The sequence below is a fragment of the Lepisosteus oculatus genome, chromosome 5, assembly GCF_040954835.1.
Source record: "Lepisosteus oculatus isolate fLepOcu1 chromosome 5, fLepOcu1.hap2, whole genome shotgun sequence".
Taxonomy (NCBI): domain Eukaryota; kingdom Metazoa; phylum Chordata; class Actinopteri; order Semionotiformes; family Lepisosteidae; genus Lepisosteus; species Lepisosteus oculatus.
Window position 1 is genome coordinate 3,878,195 of NC_090700.1, and position 13,150 is coordinate 3,891,344.

A 13,150-nucleotide genomic window follows, 5' to 3' on the forward strand; every position below is an offset into this window, starting at 1 on the left:
AGCAAGAGACCATGGCTTTACTCGTCTTTGTGACAGACGCAGTCTGCCCCATCTTTACCCCACCGCTGCATCCAAACACCACCCACGGCATGAGATCTCTTCTGAACACTAAAACCGGAACGCCCACACATAAAACAAAAGTCACCCTCTTTGCACCCTGGAAAAAAAAACAAAACAAACTTCGACAACAGCGAAGCTCTGAAAAACCCAGATTTTCTAACCCCGGTTCAAGTAACAGTTTGCCTCCCACCCCCCCCTCCTCAAAAAAAGTACATTCTCGGAGCCTGTTACAGTGCACAAAATGAGCTATGCTACAACTACGGTAGCGTTGCGCGAAGCCGCGTGAATTAAAAAAGACAAATAAAAAATGAGATAAGGAAAAGAGTTCGAGATGCGTAGCTGAGCGGCCGGGCTCTCTTCCCAGTACACTCGCCTCTCACACCGCTCCTGCGGGCGGTCAGCAGTTCGCGGTGCCCGGGCTGCGCTCCGGGTTTGCAGCGGGAGAGACTCGGACCCCTGGCGCTCATGGTGATTGTAGTGTCTGGTGGGTCACAGCCCCTCCTGGTCCAGCAGGCACCTTCCGCTCCCCCCGCGGCAGGATGGCCTCAGGCGTGGGGGGGCGGGCGGCCGATGTCCACGGTGATGTTGACGTAGAGGGGCGCTCTCTCCACGGACAGCAGCTTGTACTCGCAGGAGCTCAGGCCGTCCAGCCTCCACATCCGCGGGGTCCGGCTGAGCAGCCGCATCCTGCGCACGACAGCACACGGGTCAGCCCGGCGTCAGCTAGCGGAGCCCCTTCCTCTGCCCGACCTACACAGCTCTGTACAGCTCTGAACCGCGCTGTACTCCTGTATTCACGACCTTCACAAGAAAAACGTGGGACTGCAGAACCTCAGTTAAAACTTGACTGGTTTTCTCTTTATCCTGCGTTCCCGTCCTTATACGTTTTTTTTAAGCGTCTCAGCTAGATTTACAGCATAAAGAGGATTACCTATTTCTCAGGACTATTTTATTCACACAGCACCTGGCTCGTTTAGGCAATGCATTGACAATGCCAGGAAAAGAGCTGCAGCGCCGCATCACTTTTTATATTACAGTGATGTAGTCGGGTCTGGCTTGATGATAGTTCTTCCTCATTCCACAAGAGGGAGCCCTACCACCACAAACAACAGGCATCAGCATGTCCACGATATCCACCAACAGATGACCAAAATCTCGATCTCCTTGGCTGGTTCCTGATTGAGACCTTGCTCAAGCGCACCCAGAGAACTGAGTCTTTCTAGCCTCGAAGCGAGAAGACCACAAGGAGACTTGATTCAAGTATCTGAAAGTGCTCAAAAGGCACTGAGGAATGCGACGTGGCATTTTCCTCAGAATAAGCAGTTAACAATGAAGCAGAAAGCCCACGGGAAACAGGAGGCACAACGACGTGAGAGCATTGATCCAGTCTCCATTCCAACAATTGCTACTAAACAGCACCTGTAATGCGCCTGAAATAAATATCTAATGTTGATTTGGAACTTCCTGGAAAGATCGCAGGACAATTCAAAGTAAGGAGCATTGTTCACAGTAAGCAAAATAATGGTTCCTTTAGCTGCAAACCAGACCCGTCTTTCCTGCCCTAAAGCACACACACCCATCTGTCCCCCCTCTGTCCTCTACAGCACACACACCCCTCTGTCCCCCCTGTGTCCTCTACAGCACACACACCCGTCTGTCCCCCCTCTGTCCTCTACAGCACACACACCTGTCCCCTGAGTCCATGTCCGTGCTCACCTGTCCTTGTTCACCTCGTTGCCACTGTCCCGGGTGTGGAAGATCATGGTGTAGCGAGCAATCTTGGGAGGTGGCCGGACAATCTTCATCTTGTGAAGCTCCACTCTGTGGGAAAGCGACATATCCGCACAGTAGAAACAGAACGACTAGTCCCTCGTGAGAGATGCGAACATTTCAATCAAGAGGAAAACGACACTGTCCTTCAGCAACAAGGCATTCAGTCCCTCCAGGCCCAGCTTTTGGGCAACGCATAAAAACAACAGACAGACTGAGTTCCATCATCCCGGGTTCGAGCCTAGACTATGTCCCTAGCCGACTGTGACTGGGATACCCCGAGCAGCACACAGAGGGCAGGATGGGATTAGCCGGCTCTCAGTGACACAGCGCCCCCTGTGGCCTCTGGGACACTGCAGGCGTGCAGTGCTATCCGTGCGGGGTGTCCCTGCAGGACAAGTTGACTGGCCTGATGGTGGCAGGTCCAGAGGAGCAGCTCGTTGCTCGTATCGTTTACCCTTTCCTGAACGGTTCAGACGCAATAACACAAAGAACGCCGACTCCTTCAGAGGTCCTCACGGAAGTAAAAATCTTTTTAAAAGGGGTTACTTCATGTACTAAAAATGTTATCTACCTGATCTCTCGTACATGTGGAAATACATTTATGAGTAAAACCAAGGGGTGACTCAATCAAATGGAATTTGACCTTACTAGTAGCTGCTGGTGTTGTTGGAGTAAAGTGTGAACTGGGTAGTGATGTTAATTATATATATTTATAAAGAGGGAAGAATCTGGGATTTTCCATTTTAGTAGTTTAATTCCCAACTGAATATAGAACACGGTATTATATTACACTATTCTGATTATTTGGTAACAATAAGGATTTTAAGGTTTAGAGAAACTTCCTCAAATTTACATATAACGCAGTAAAGAAAACAAATGAGCAATGATTATCATCAGTTTAATAGCTGTCTGTCACATCTTTTAAGTAGCGAGAGGATAGTTTATCTGTATGGATTTTTTAATTAATGTTTACATTACAATCAACATTCAATTATTCAGTGTCTCCTTTGATGTGCTGATATGTGCTTTCAAATATTTTTTTCTGTGCTGAAATATTGAGAGTTTAGTAAATTATAATTGAATTTGGTTTCCATGTCCTGATTTTTTCATCTATTCCACATTTATTTAAAAAAATTCCAATGGGAAATTAAGGAACAGAATATCTCTTTTGGGTTAGGACTCTCCTTCCTCAAAACAACCCTGGCCGAAATCTCACATCCCCTGAGGAACCTCCATTTTTTCCTCGGCTGTTAGGCTTTTTTCATGAAAGGGTGTAAAGTGCTAATTGACTCGAAACTGGGAGGAACTGGCACCACTGTGTACTGTATATAGCACAAGAACTGCTAACACAGGAAATGTTTAATTTGGAGGAGGGGATGGACATATGGCATCCATACGAAGAGCATACTATTGCAACAGCATCTATACTCTACTCCTGCACCCTGGGGTGAAGTATATACATGCAGCTGATACAAAGGGCAAGAGTCTTAAAGGAGGGGTGCGGACAATCAGTCATGTATTAACTTTTACAGCCTCTTCTTGTGTTAGTCTTCTGTTGCCAGATAAGGTGTGAATGTTTTATCATGAGTAGGCAGATATCCAGTTGCTACTGAGATTGTAAACCCTGCTATGACAAATCCAAATATTTCACAATTTTCCTTTGAGAGATAATTCAAGTTTCACAAACACTTCAGTACAGCATCTAAGTGACGCGGAGGTGAACATTTTTCTCGGCTCTCGTTCCCTTTAAAGACCCCGACGGTCTCTCAGTGAGGTGCGAGACCCCGTGTGGGGGGCTACTCGCCTTTTTACTCGCCGAGCAAGGGAACCGGGAGGAATTCGGGGCGACAGCCGGCAATGTACGGGAGCCGTTTCGAAGAAGCGTGCTCGGCGACGTCGGGGCGCAGGGCCGCAGTTCTCACCGAATGCGGAGGTCGTCGTCCTCGCCGCCCCAGCCCCAGTACGTGTTGGAAAAGCCGTTCACCGTGGAGAACTGCTGCTTCGTCAGGGCCGTCACCCCTCCGAAATAGCCCTTATAACGCAGCCTGCGAGGTTAGACAGAGAAGCCGTTGTCTTTCGGGTCGCTACTATTATGAATGTGACTTCTCAGAATCTCCCGATCGGAGCACGCAGGCATGAGGCGCCCCTGTCTGTCCAAGAAACCGCTGCATCTGACAAACCAGGTTCATAAGAAAAACGAGCCTGAAGGCCCTCTAGTCTCCTGAAATCTAGTGAAACCAGGACAAGCTGTGACGTGGCTCTGTTTGTTTATGAGAGAACATGTCAATCCTACATTCTGAGCCAGTATTACCATGTTAGCCCCCAGGCTAGCCTCCAAGGTTCGCTGTGCAAAATGGAGGGAACAGGACTTTCCCCAATGACATACACACCACCTCCAAGAAGACAGGAAAAACCCAGCAGGTGAAAGAATCACTGCCTCGCGGGCCCGGACAGGCCCACTCCAGCCTCCCACACCGCACTCACTTGTATCCAGTGGCGTTGCGGCCAACAACCAGGTGCTTGGGCTGGTCATCACACCTGTACAGGTTGTAGTCATTCTCCGGGACCAGGTCCACGTCGTGGAAGACGAAGCACTGCCAGTCGTAGTCCTTCAGGGCCTCCAGGTAGCCCACGTTCAGCAGCTTGGCCCGGTTGAACATCTCCCCGCCCGCCTGACCCAGGAGTCACAAACACAAACACGCGCTCAGACGGGAGGCACGCGGCGCTTCCACTGCAGCGGCCCTTCCTACGTCCTATCCCAGGAGGAGAGCATAGGGACGTCTTAACCCCTGCTGCCCTGTTCATAAACTGCCAACTACAAGACAAAAGAAAATGACTGAAACGGAGGAAAAGTGGCTTGAGATCTGTCTTAGCAAGATGAAAGAGACTACTTCAGACCTACATAAAAGGCCAGGACCGCAGGCAGGAGAAGCCATGACTCAGACTGATCAGCTGCACCAGCCCCAGGTGACGTGTGAGCTCTATGTCCAATTCCCATCCTAACCACGCAGTGGCAATCGGCTCACTGGTGGGGCTTGAGGAGGCTAGAGGGGTGCCTGCAGAGCAGTTTAAACAGAGTGACCATTTTAAGTGTTGTGTAGGGAACCGGTTCCACACTAATTCAAGGCGACACTTTGACACTCTGGAGTTCGGAAGGTTTTTACGGGAGTTACACGTAACGTAACGTTCTGAGAAGGATGCCCCCTAAACTGGCTTCATCACTCTGCTCTCCTCCCCACTGAGAGCTGGTGTGTGGGGAGAGTACTGGCGCGCTCTGGCTGCCGGAGCATCATCCAGGTGGGGCTGCACACTGGTGGTGGTGGAGGGGATCCCCGTGACCCGTAAAGCGCTTTGAGTGGAGTGTCCTGAATTATGATCCCCATTATTATTACCTAGCCGAAACCCTGAGCCGCACAGGGGGTGCACATGCAGGCGAATGGGGGGCGCAGTACCTGGTGGATGACATAGATGGCGTAGTGGAGCTGCTGCCGCTGCAGGAAGGGGTGCAGGTGGTGCAGCAGGTACAGCAGGTGCTTCTCGCGGTGCCGGTGGGGGATGAGGATGGCCACGCTCTGCCGCGCCACGCACGCCTCGGGCCGGTACTGCCCTGCCGCCACCTGCCCGTTCTCCCGCCGCACGGCGCCCAGCGTCAGCGAGGGCTGGAAGGACAGCGCCAGCGGGCCGCCTGCAAGCACACACCCGGATCGCGCTGACCTCGGCTCCGCCCGGCCAGGGGCCGTGCCACGAGCTCAGGGCTTGGGAAGAACAGGAGGGAGAGGAAGAGCGGAGTCTGGGCCCGCTCAGAGGGACTCGCCCTCCACCGTATTCTGACTGAGGAAGCGCCAGTACTTCTACAGCTTGACTCACACTTACAACAATGCCGGCAGACAGTCCGAGTCAACAACAACTCAGCAGAGAGGACCCCGCACAGCTGAGGAGAGCAGGCACGTGCACCCAGCCTCGATGGAGCCCCAAGAGGAATAACAACACAGCATGCAATGTGTCGGGCAGGCACACAGCGCAAGCTCAATGCCTCAGTCTCAGCTCACGTGACAACAGGGTGTCCTGTACACCCAGCACCGCCAATACAACACGCGGCACCCAGCAGACTGCACGGCCACTGCACTTCAGAGCACCAGCGGACAACCTCCCAGGCTGTGGACCCCGAAAGAACAGGACAAGCACTCACGGAGAAGCGGGGACTGCTGAGGGCAGGGCTGCAGGCGAGCCGGCGAGGGGGCGAGGGCGGAGGTCCCGGCTGGCCCCGGCCCAGGCTCCCCGGCGTCCCTCGCTGCCTCCTTGATGACCGTGTGCCCCTCCCCCCCCCCCATCCCCGCCGGCGGCCGCGCCAGCCGGGGCTCATCCTGGACGGGGTGGCTGGCACTGCTGAGAGTGCTGATCCAGGCCAGGAGCGCGACGCCGCCCACCAGCAGCACGAAGAACTTGACCTTCCGGGAGACGGAGCAGAACCGGGGGCAGGAGCCCATGATGGATGAGGAAACCATCTAAAGGAAGACCAGGAGCAGCGGGCCGGAGGGCAGGAGGCGCCCTCTTACAGCCCTGGCAATTAATGTTCCCGGCGCGACGTCCCACAAAAATGCTTCACACTCTCGAGGAAGGGGAGGAATCTGTTTTCTTTCGTTAACGAGTACAAGTGCTCCCATGAGCAGAAGGGATCTCCGAGAGGCTGAGAGTCGCAGAGGACAGGCCCTAGACACGTTTCACTCCAACACGTCCCAACAATGGTCATAGTATCCCAGGGCAAGGAACGCGTCACTCCTGGCTGGAGGTCTGGTCAAAGACCCACACAACTCATTCTTCATGACAGGTCCTCTGGAAGAAAAAAAACAGGAGAAGACCTTTAGCATCACCTGTATCACATACTTGCTCTGCTGCATTCCACTAAATATTACAGGTCACCTTGCAACCTCCACTCTCGCAGTCGGCATTTTATTTAGCGGAAATAAAATTCTGATTTTGTCATTTCACACTTCGATTCTTCCGGCTCTGTGTTTCCCCACCCTGGTTATGGGAGAGTCTGGTGTCTTCTGTGTTTTCACTCCAGCCAAGTCCTTAACTGCAGGCTAATCGACTTCGCTTTTCTGTTTGAAGCAATTTTTAAAAAAAAAATAGCTTCAGGCTCTTAAAAGGCCCAATAGGATCCGTAATTGGTATCAGCCCTGAGCCCGTTTCTGAGCGCTGGAACTGACTGAAATGCAACCAGTCAAACCTCTGCTGGAGAGGTTTAATACACTGTCGTACCCAGCTGTGTCTGCTCGTCTGAGTGCAAAAACAGTAGCAGGCAAGCTGAGGAAAGCCTGCGTACTGTTCTGTAGGGTGAACTGGCGAAAACCCTACCCTTAACGTGCAGTGATCCTGAAGCTCACAACTGAGCATGTTCACCAGTACCATCCTGCATGATCAATAAAACTCATCTAAAATCCCCGGAGAGTGAGAGTTCAGATGAAATGAAAACCATCCGACACTGGGTACCCCCAGGAACGATATTCTAAATGAACAATCAGCCATTATTTAAGCGGTCTCTCCTATCTCTTCCCGAGTGCCAACGCTCATCTGTGCATTCTGGTTAAATGCTCTCAGGCACAATGCCCAGAACGAGAGAGGAGCTGGGAAATGGGCTTGGTAAACTGAACAGGTACATTGTTAGCTTCTTCGGCTGTGGTTATTTTTCATAAACATGCTTTTCTCCTGCAGGTAATGTGGATGAACTGTATCTGCTTCTGCAAAAATTTGCATACGTTATCTCATTTCATTTGCAAACATAAAGCAAAAACAACCAGCATCAAAACAGTGACTCAGCTTCTAAAATGTTATTACTGAGGTGGCAGTCGGTGTTCTGTCTTTGGAAATTAAAACTGTGCAGTTATATATGAAGTATTGAACATGCTCAGTATAGTTGTTAATATGTGCCATAGTGTATGTTCTTAGAATTATTTATTAATTAGTCTTTAATTATTCATTAGTTAATAAGGATTAATTAATCCCCATTAATAAATTTTAAATAAAGATTTTAAAAAATGAGTTAAAAAAATGAGCAGTGGAATGGAACTACATTTTACTGTTAAGAATGAAGTGTGTTTAATATTTGTATTTTTACATGCTTTCTTCAGTTTGGGAAACTACCAATCATATAACCTCATATATCAGTAATGTTTAAAAGCAAATTATTTTAATTTGAAATTGCTAAAAGCAGGTTAATACAATTCTGATTTGTTCTCAGCTGCGATCAGTAAAATACTGTACGTACTACAAGGTCACAGCAGTTGACATTCATTTTCCCTAACAGGACTTGGCTAAATAAAGGAAGCACTAATAGGTTTATTGTATGCTGAAAAGAGAAAAAAGGAAACAATGTTTCTTTCTTCTTCTTGCCTAAATAAACTCTACTGTATGACTTACAAGAGTTCCCCGTCTATCAAAATAAAGGGTTAAAGTTACGTGCACAGTATAAGTTATACACATTATATGTATTACATAAATACACCTATAGCCGTCCCAGGATGAAAGCTGGAAACCCCTGCTGTATATGACCCTACCCTATATTTATAAATGCGACCATGCAGGAAAGTACATTTGCATCCATTTTATTAATCTTTCAAACTGTAGTACCTTCATTGTTGTTTTTCTTTAAATAAATCTGCAGCCAATGAAGGAAAGCATTTTGTGGGGTCCTAGGCAGCTCATCACACTACCTGTGATGCAGACCCCCTGGTCCGCCCCTGTACTAGCAGGCTCTCACGAGGACCGGGGTCACAAAGGCGCCTTTATCTGAGGGCGAGTGTGTGTCGTGGTAATGATCCAGCCTCTCCGCGAGGCAGAAGGCCAAGCAGTGAGATGAGAAGAAAGCCCTCAAATCAAAAGACCTCCCCCCCCCCCATCGTACAGTATGAACAAGCAGCCCTGACATTTGTAACTGAAAAGACAGAACCTGTGGCCACAGTTCTGTCCATCGTACCTGGACAAACGGTCACAAAGGGAGTCAACAACAGCCATCAAACACGCCTCTCACCATCAGGAAAGCAGTTCCTGTTTCTCCTCCACGAAAGTATCTCAATAACCTCCAAGACTTTGTCCTTCGGCCAAGGTGCAAGACAGCTGCACACCCATTTCGAAAATACCAGCGACCGACCTTTTCCAGATCCTGTCCTTCCCGCTTTCTTGCAGTGGTGTGGGAATTTGCATGTTCTGTGGGATATTTGTTTGAACAGTCAAGCCCAGTTCTCGTACCTGCACACCCAGGGCCCGATGTGTCTGTGCTGGCTCTGTGTATCATCCACAGTGTGCGTAAATGTACGCGTCTACCTGGGTGCCCTGTGTGGGGGTCAGCAGTGCTGCTTCCCAGGTTTTGGAACCTCTGGCTCGTCTGTGAGCTCTTCATCAGGCGTGACATTCAACAGGGCTTTAATCGCCTCACTGCCCACAAACTCAATGAGCTTGCGGTCCTGCCTGGACAACCGTCAAAGGCGCTCCAGCGTACCACGGACAGTCCGGGATGATTAATTATTCAAAGCGACACCAAAATCTTAATAAGTTACTATCGGAGTACTTGATTTGACTAAATGCAGCGAGCACTCATTTTATTTGGGCGATCGGTCTGCTATAGTGCGCACAATGCTTTGGTGCGTGTGCTCAAGAACTGCAGAGCATGCACGTTAACTGAACAACAAGTACAGTGCCTAAGTAAGACGACAGGAGGTAAGGCTTTCTGTCTTACACTGCTCGCTGAGCTCCAGACAAGCACACAGTCCTGACTACGTGGCTGATGTTTTTTCGTCCCTGAGTTCATAATTTGCAAACATCAAGCAATGGAGGCCGTATGCGTTACAGTCTCTATTCCAGGAACGTTTCGGTTGGACTTTTTTTCCTGGCAACAATGCAATGTGAACGCGAGCCTATAAAAGCTGCCACATGTTTACTAAAACAGCCCCGTCTCAGCGAGTTTCTTTAGAGCTCACCCCCAGCAGCAGACTTTCGGGAACCTTTGCTGACTTGAAGGTCGGATCCTCGCACCCTGGCATCGTTAAAACACCAGAGACATGACAGCTGCGTCGCACTACCTCGGCCGGAAAAGATAACGAGCTTCGCTTTTCTCCCCGACCCCCCAGACAGTTTGAGAAAGACGTCTCACCGTTACCGGGGCGGGGGAGGGAAACGTCGCCTTTCATTTCCTACGGAAGCCGGAGCGACAGCAGCGAAGGAGAAGCCGGCGCAGGTCGGAGCCTCACCTGACGGCGCCGCGCAGGTAACTTTCTCCCGGCTGCAGCTCCAGCCGCTGCAGCATCACCCTGGGCTGCCTGCGCGAGGAGCCCTTCCGCCCCCGCCGCCACGCGATTGGCCGCGCGCGCCTCCATCACTCCGGCGCCGCTTCCGGATCCCCCTGGACCCCCCCTGCAACACCCACCCCTCCGCCTGTGTCGGGGGGGGGGGTGCACACGCACACGCACACGCACTTGGATTTGAGCTCCTGGTATGGAAAAAAGCACCGTTTTAAACCCAGCGTCAGTGACACTTTCCGAGCGTGTGCTTGGGGGTGAAGGTAGCCCTCCTCTTCTCGACGTGGCACCGATGCGACGGATTAAGAACACAAACATTGTGTTTGCAAAGGAACAAGTAAGAGGTTTATTCCCTGCTGGGGGAAAAAAAAAAAGAAGAAGAAAGAGAACACAACGTTTCGGTTTGTGGAGCCTTCTTCGGGTGTGAACATTTTGTTTGGCTGTTCCAAAAATAAAAAAGAGGCCACTCATTCGGTGTCTGGATCTTGCGCTAATGCGCCACCTGGTGCTTCTTTCTGGTGGGAAAAATAAGTTCAATTTTTTTTTATTTTACGTCCGCTGGAAGTTAGTAAAACTTAAAGCAAGGAAAACATTTGGTACATGTAAAAAATACTAATTGATCGCATAATTTACTGCATTACCACTGGCAGTTAACTGTTTTTTTTTCCTCTCTTGAACCTGTTTCTGATCCTCTGGTTGTATTTGGATTTGGAAATTCTTTATACGTTTAATATATATTTTTTAAAAGTTAGTAAAATCTAAAAAGACTAAAATAATGTAAGAGGGGGGTCTTCAACACTTGCCACCGTTTAAAACAGCCAGTTCGTCGTAAGCGCAAAAGCTGTTTTTCAAAAGTGCTTAAAACCGGTGAGTTTTGTTCATTCCCCCTGAAGCCTTTTCAGAAACAAAGAAACAGGATACAGCTGTTTTATTGTGATATCCAGGTGCAGACGGCGGTATTGGTACACTGATAAGGACTGGATGAGTTCAGAGCCCGCCCTGGCAAGACTCCCCCCAGATCTGATCAAAATTTGCACAGACACTACTATTATTAGCGCCTATTATTAGTTATTATCATTAATTAATTGTCAATATATTTGTTAATCGTTCAACTAAAAGGTTTTATGAACCAGCTTTGCAGAATACATAAAAAATCAAATTAAGAAGAACACAAGGCACACAGTTTCCAAAACGGTAAAACGATGACGTATTTTCACATTGAAAATAGTAAAAAGGAGCATTTATAACAATAAATAATAATAAACAGGATCTTTGGTACTTCCCAATTCTAGCAAATCATAATTTACAAAGTACTGCACTGAAACCTTCGCAGAAGGAGATTACAGAAATAAGTATAAAATTAAGAAATAAAAAAACAAGTACACTCAATAACACAGGAGGTGAGATCAGTAAGGCGGAGCAGATGTGCAGATGGGGACGTTTTATTAAAAAGCTGCCTATAGTTGTGACCTCAGGTATGTTTTAATCAACTTGAGCTCTGAAAAACTCCTCTGCTCCTGCCGCTGTCACGGGGAGATTAGGATCCATTAGAATGATCCACAGCAGCAACCTGAAGACCAGCTATAGGGTTTTTTGGGGCATTTTGAACCTGCAGATTAAAATATGCTGTGTTAAGGGGGGGGCTTGGTTACACTTGAGAGAACTTGAAAGCTCTGAAGCATCGCAGTTTTTTTTATGCTGGTAGGGAGAAAGTTCCTGCTGCATCATCTCCTTAAGTCCTTGTTCGCGGTTGAGAAGGGTTTCCACCTCAGACGTCATGGTACCTGTTGCTGACTCACGTAACGAGTCACTGCTCCTGCTCCTGCTCACCTCAAGAGTCACGGGCATTAATTAATTAATCAATAATAATAATAATAATAACAACTAATAATTGCTTACACTTATATAGCGCTTTTCTGGACACTCCACTCAAAGCGCTTTACAGGTAATGGGGATCCCCTCCACCACCACCAGTGTGCAGCATCCACCTGGATGAATTCTTCGACCCAAGTAGAGAGACCTTTTTTTTTAAGCAGAACTGTCTATCCTTCCTCGGCAGCAGCAGCCCCTGAAATGGTAATGGTTCAAGCGCCGTGTCCCTGCGTGCTGCTGAGTGTCCGCTGTTAACCCACTAAATGACCACGGCCGTCTGATGACAACCCCGTCGAGTCAGTTCAAAGCGGCCTGGTGACTCTCCCGTGGGCAGCAGGCACAACGGGCCCCCGGGGGCTCTGCAGGTCGGGCTGCGGGGCTTCACCAGAACAGGCACTGCGGCAGGCAGCAGATCACCGGCCTGTCCGGGCTGGGGGGCTGCCGCAGGGGCTCCGGGTGGTCGGCGGCCATGTCGCCCCCCGCCGGCTGTCTTAACGAGCTGATGGACAGGAGGCAGGCGCCTGCCGGGGCCGATGCTACACTGCGACCTGCGGAACGGATCAAATCGTTATAAGGACAAATATCCGGATATACTTTTCACTATTATACTGGCACGTTATCACATGCATAAAATGAAATGGTCTGGGAGGTACCCTGTGTTTGAGCATTTTAAAATGGAAGTAAAGGGGTATTTGCAGACTATTTCGAAATGCAAAAATATGAAAGGGGTGCGGACATTATTTTTATTTAATTTGTTTCATCTTTTTTCATAACTTGAATTTTATGTAGTAGTATGTACCCCTGAGGATATTTTTGTTTTGAATTGTTATATGTACTCTTGTTTGTATTGTAATTTTTGCTCTTTTGTTAAGCATAAATAAAAAAAAAGGTTCTGGACACCACAGTCGTTCTTTAACGAATCCTCATGATTCACGTTCTAACAGAGCAGAGGCATCTGACCCACAGTATACACCGGCTTTGGGAGGGATAATGTTTTACATTTCAAGGTTATGGAAAGCTTTCTGGGGTTTAAGCCCACACTGAGAGGCTGAAGGAACCGAACCTCTCTGGCCCTGAACAGAAACGCGACAGGGGCACCTGATGCACAAGTACTCGAGATATTTCCGGTGGTGAAACACGAACCAGGCGAT

General features: G+C 49.0%; 1 protein-coding gene across 4 annotated transcripts; it reads right to left on the reverse strand.

Moving 5' to 3' along the window:
• b4galt4 (UDP-Gal:betaGlcNAc beta 1,4- galactosyltransferase, polypeptide 4) lies at positions 1–10,214 on the reverse strand. Of its 4 annotated transcripts, none has more exons than XM_015341743.2 (7): positions 10,080–10,214; positions 6,023–6,666; positions 5,286–5,518; positions 4,318–4,505; positions 3,756–3,878; positions 1,777–1,881; positions 1–747 (listed from the first exon to the last, which is right to left on the reverse strand). In XM_015341743.2, exons 2-7 carry the CDS (start codon positions 6,336–6,338, stop codon positions 606–608), a joined length of 1,107 nt encoding a protein of 368 aa, XP_015197229.1. In that variant the 5' UTR covers positions 6,339–6,666; positions 10,080–10,214; the 3' UTR covers positions 1–605. The 4 variants fall into 4 exon arrangements, with proteins under 4 accessions (XP_015197229.1, XP_006628043.2, XP_015197228.1 ...); XM_006627980.3 differs by having other exon boundaries at positions 9,983–10,214; XM_015341742.2 differs by lacking the exon at positions 10,080–10,214 and adding an exon at positions 9,810–9,972.
• Positions 10,215–13,150: the final 2,936 nt, after the last annotated feature.

Bases quoted from the DNA above. Each gene is read 5' to 3' on its own strand.
- b4galt4 (XM_015341743.2), bottom strand. From the start codon at position 6,338: ATGGTTTCCTCATCCATCATGGGCTCCTGCCCCCGGTTCTGCTCCGTC. The intron at 5,519-6,022 runs GTGAGTGCTTGT...GTGTGCTTGCAG, and splicing joins TCAGCAGTCCCCGCTTCTCC to GCGGCCCGCTGGCGCTGTCC. The intron at 748-1,776 runs GTGAGCACGGAC...TGTCGTGCGCAG, and splicing joins AACGAGGTGAACAAGGACAG to GATGCGGCTGCTCAGCCGGA.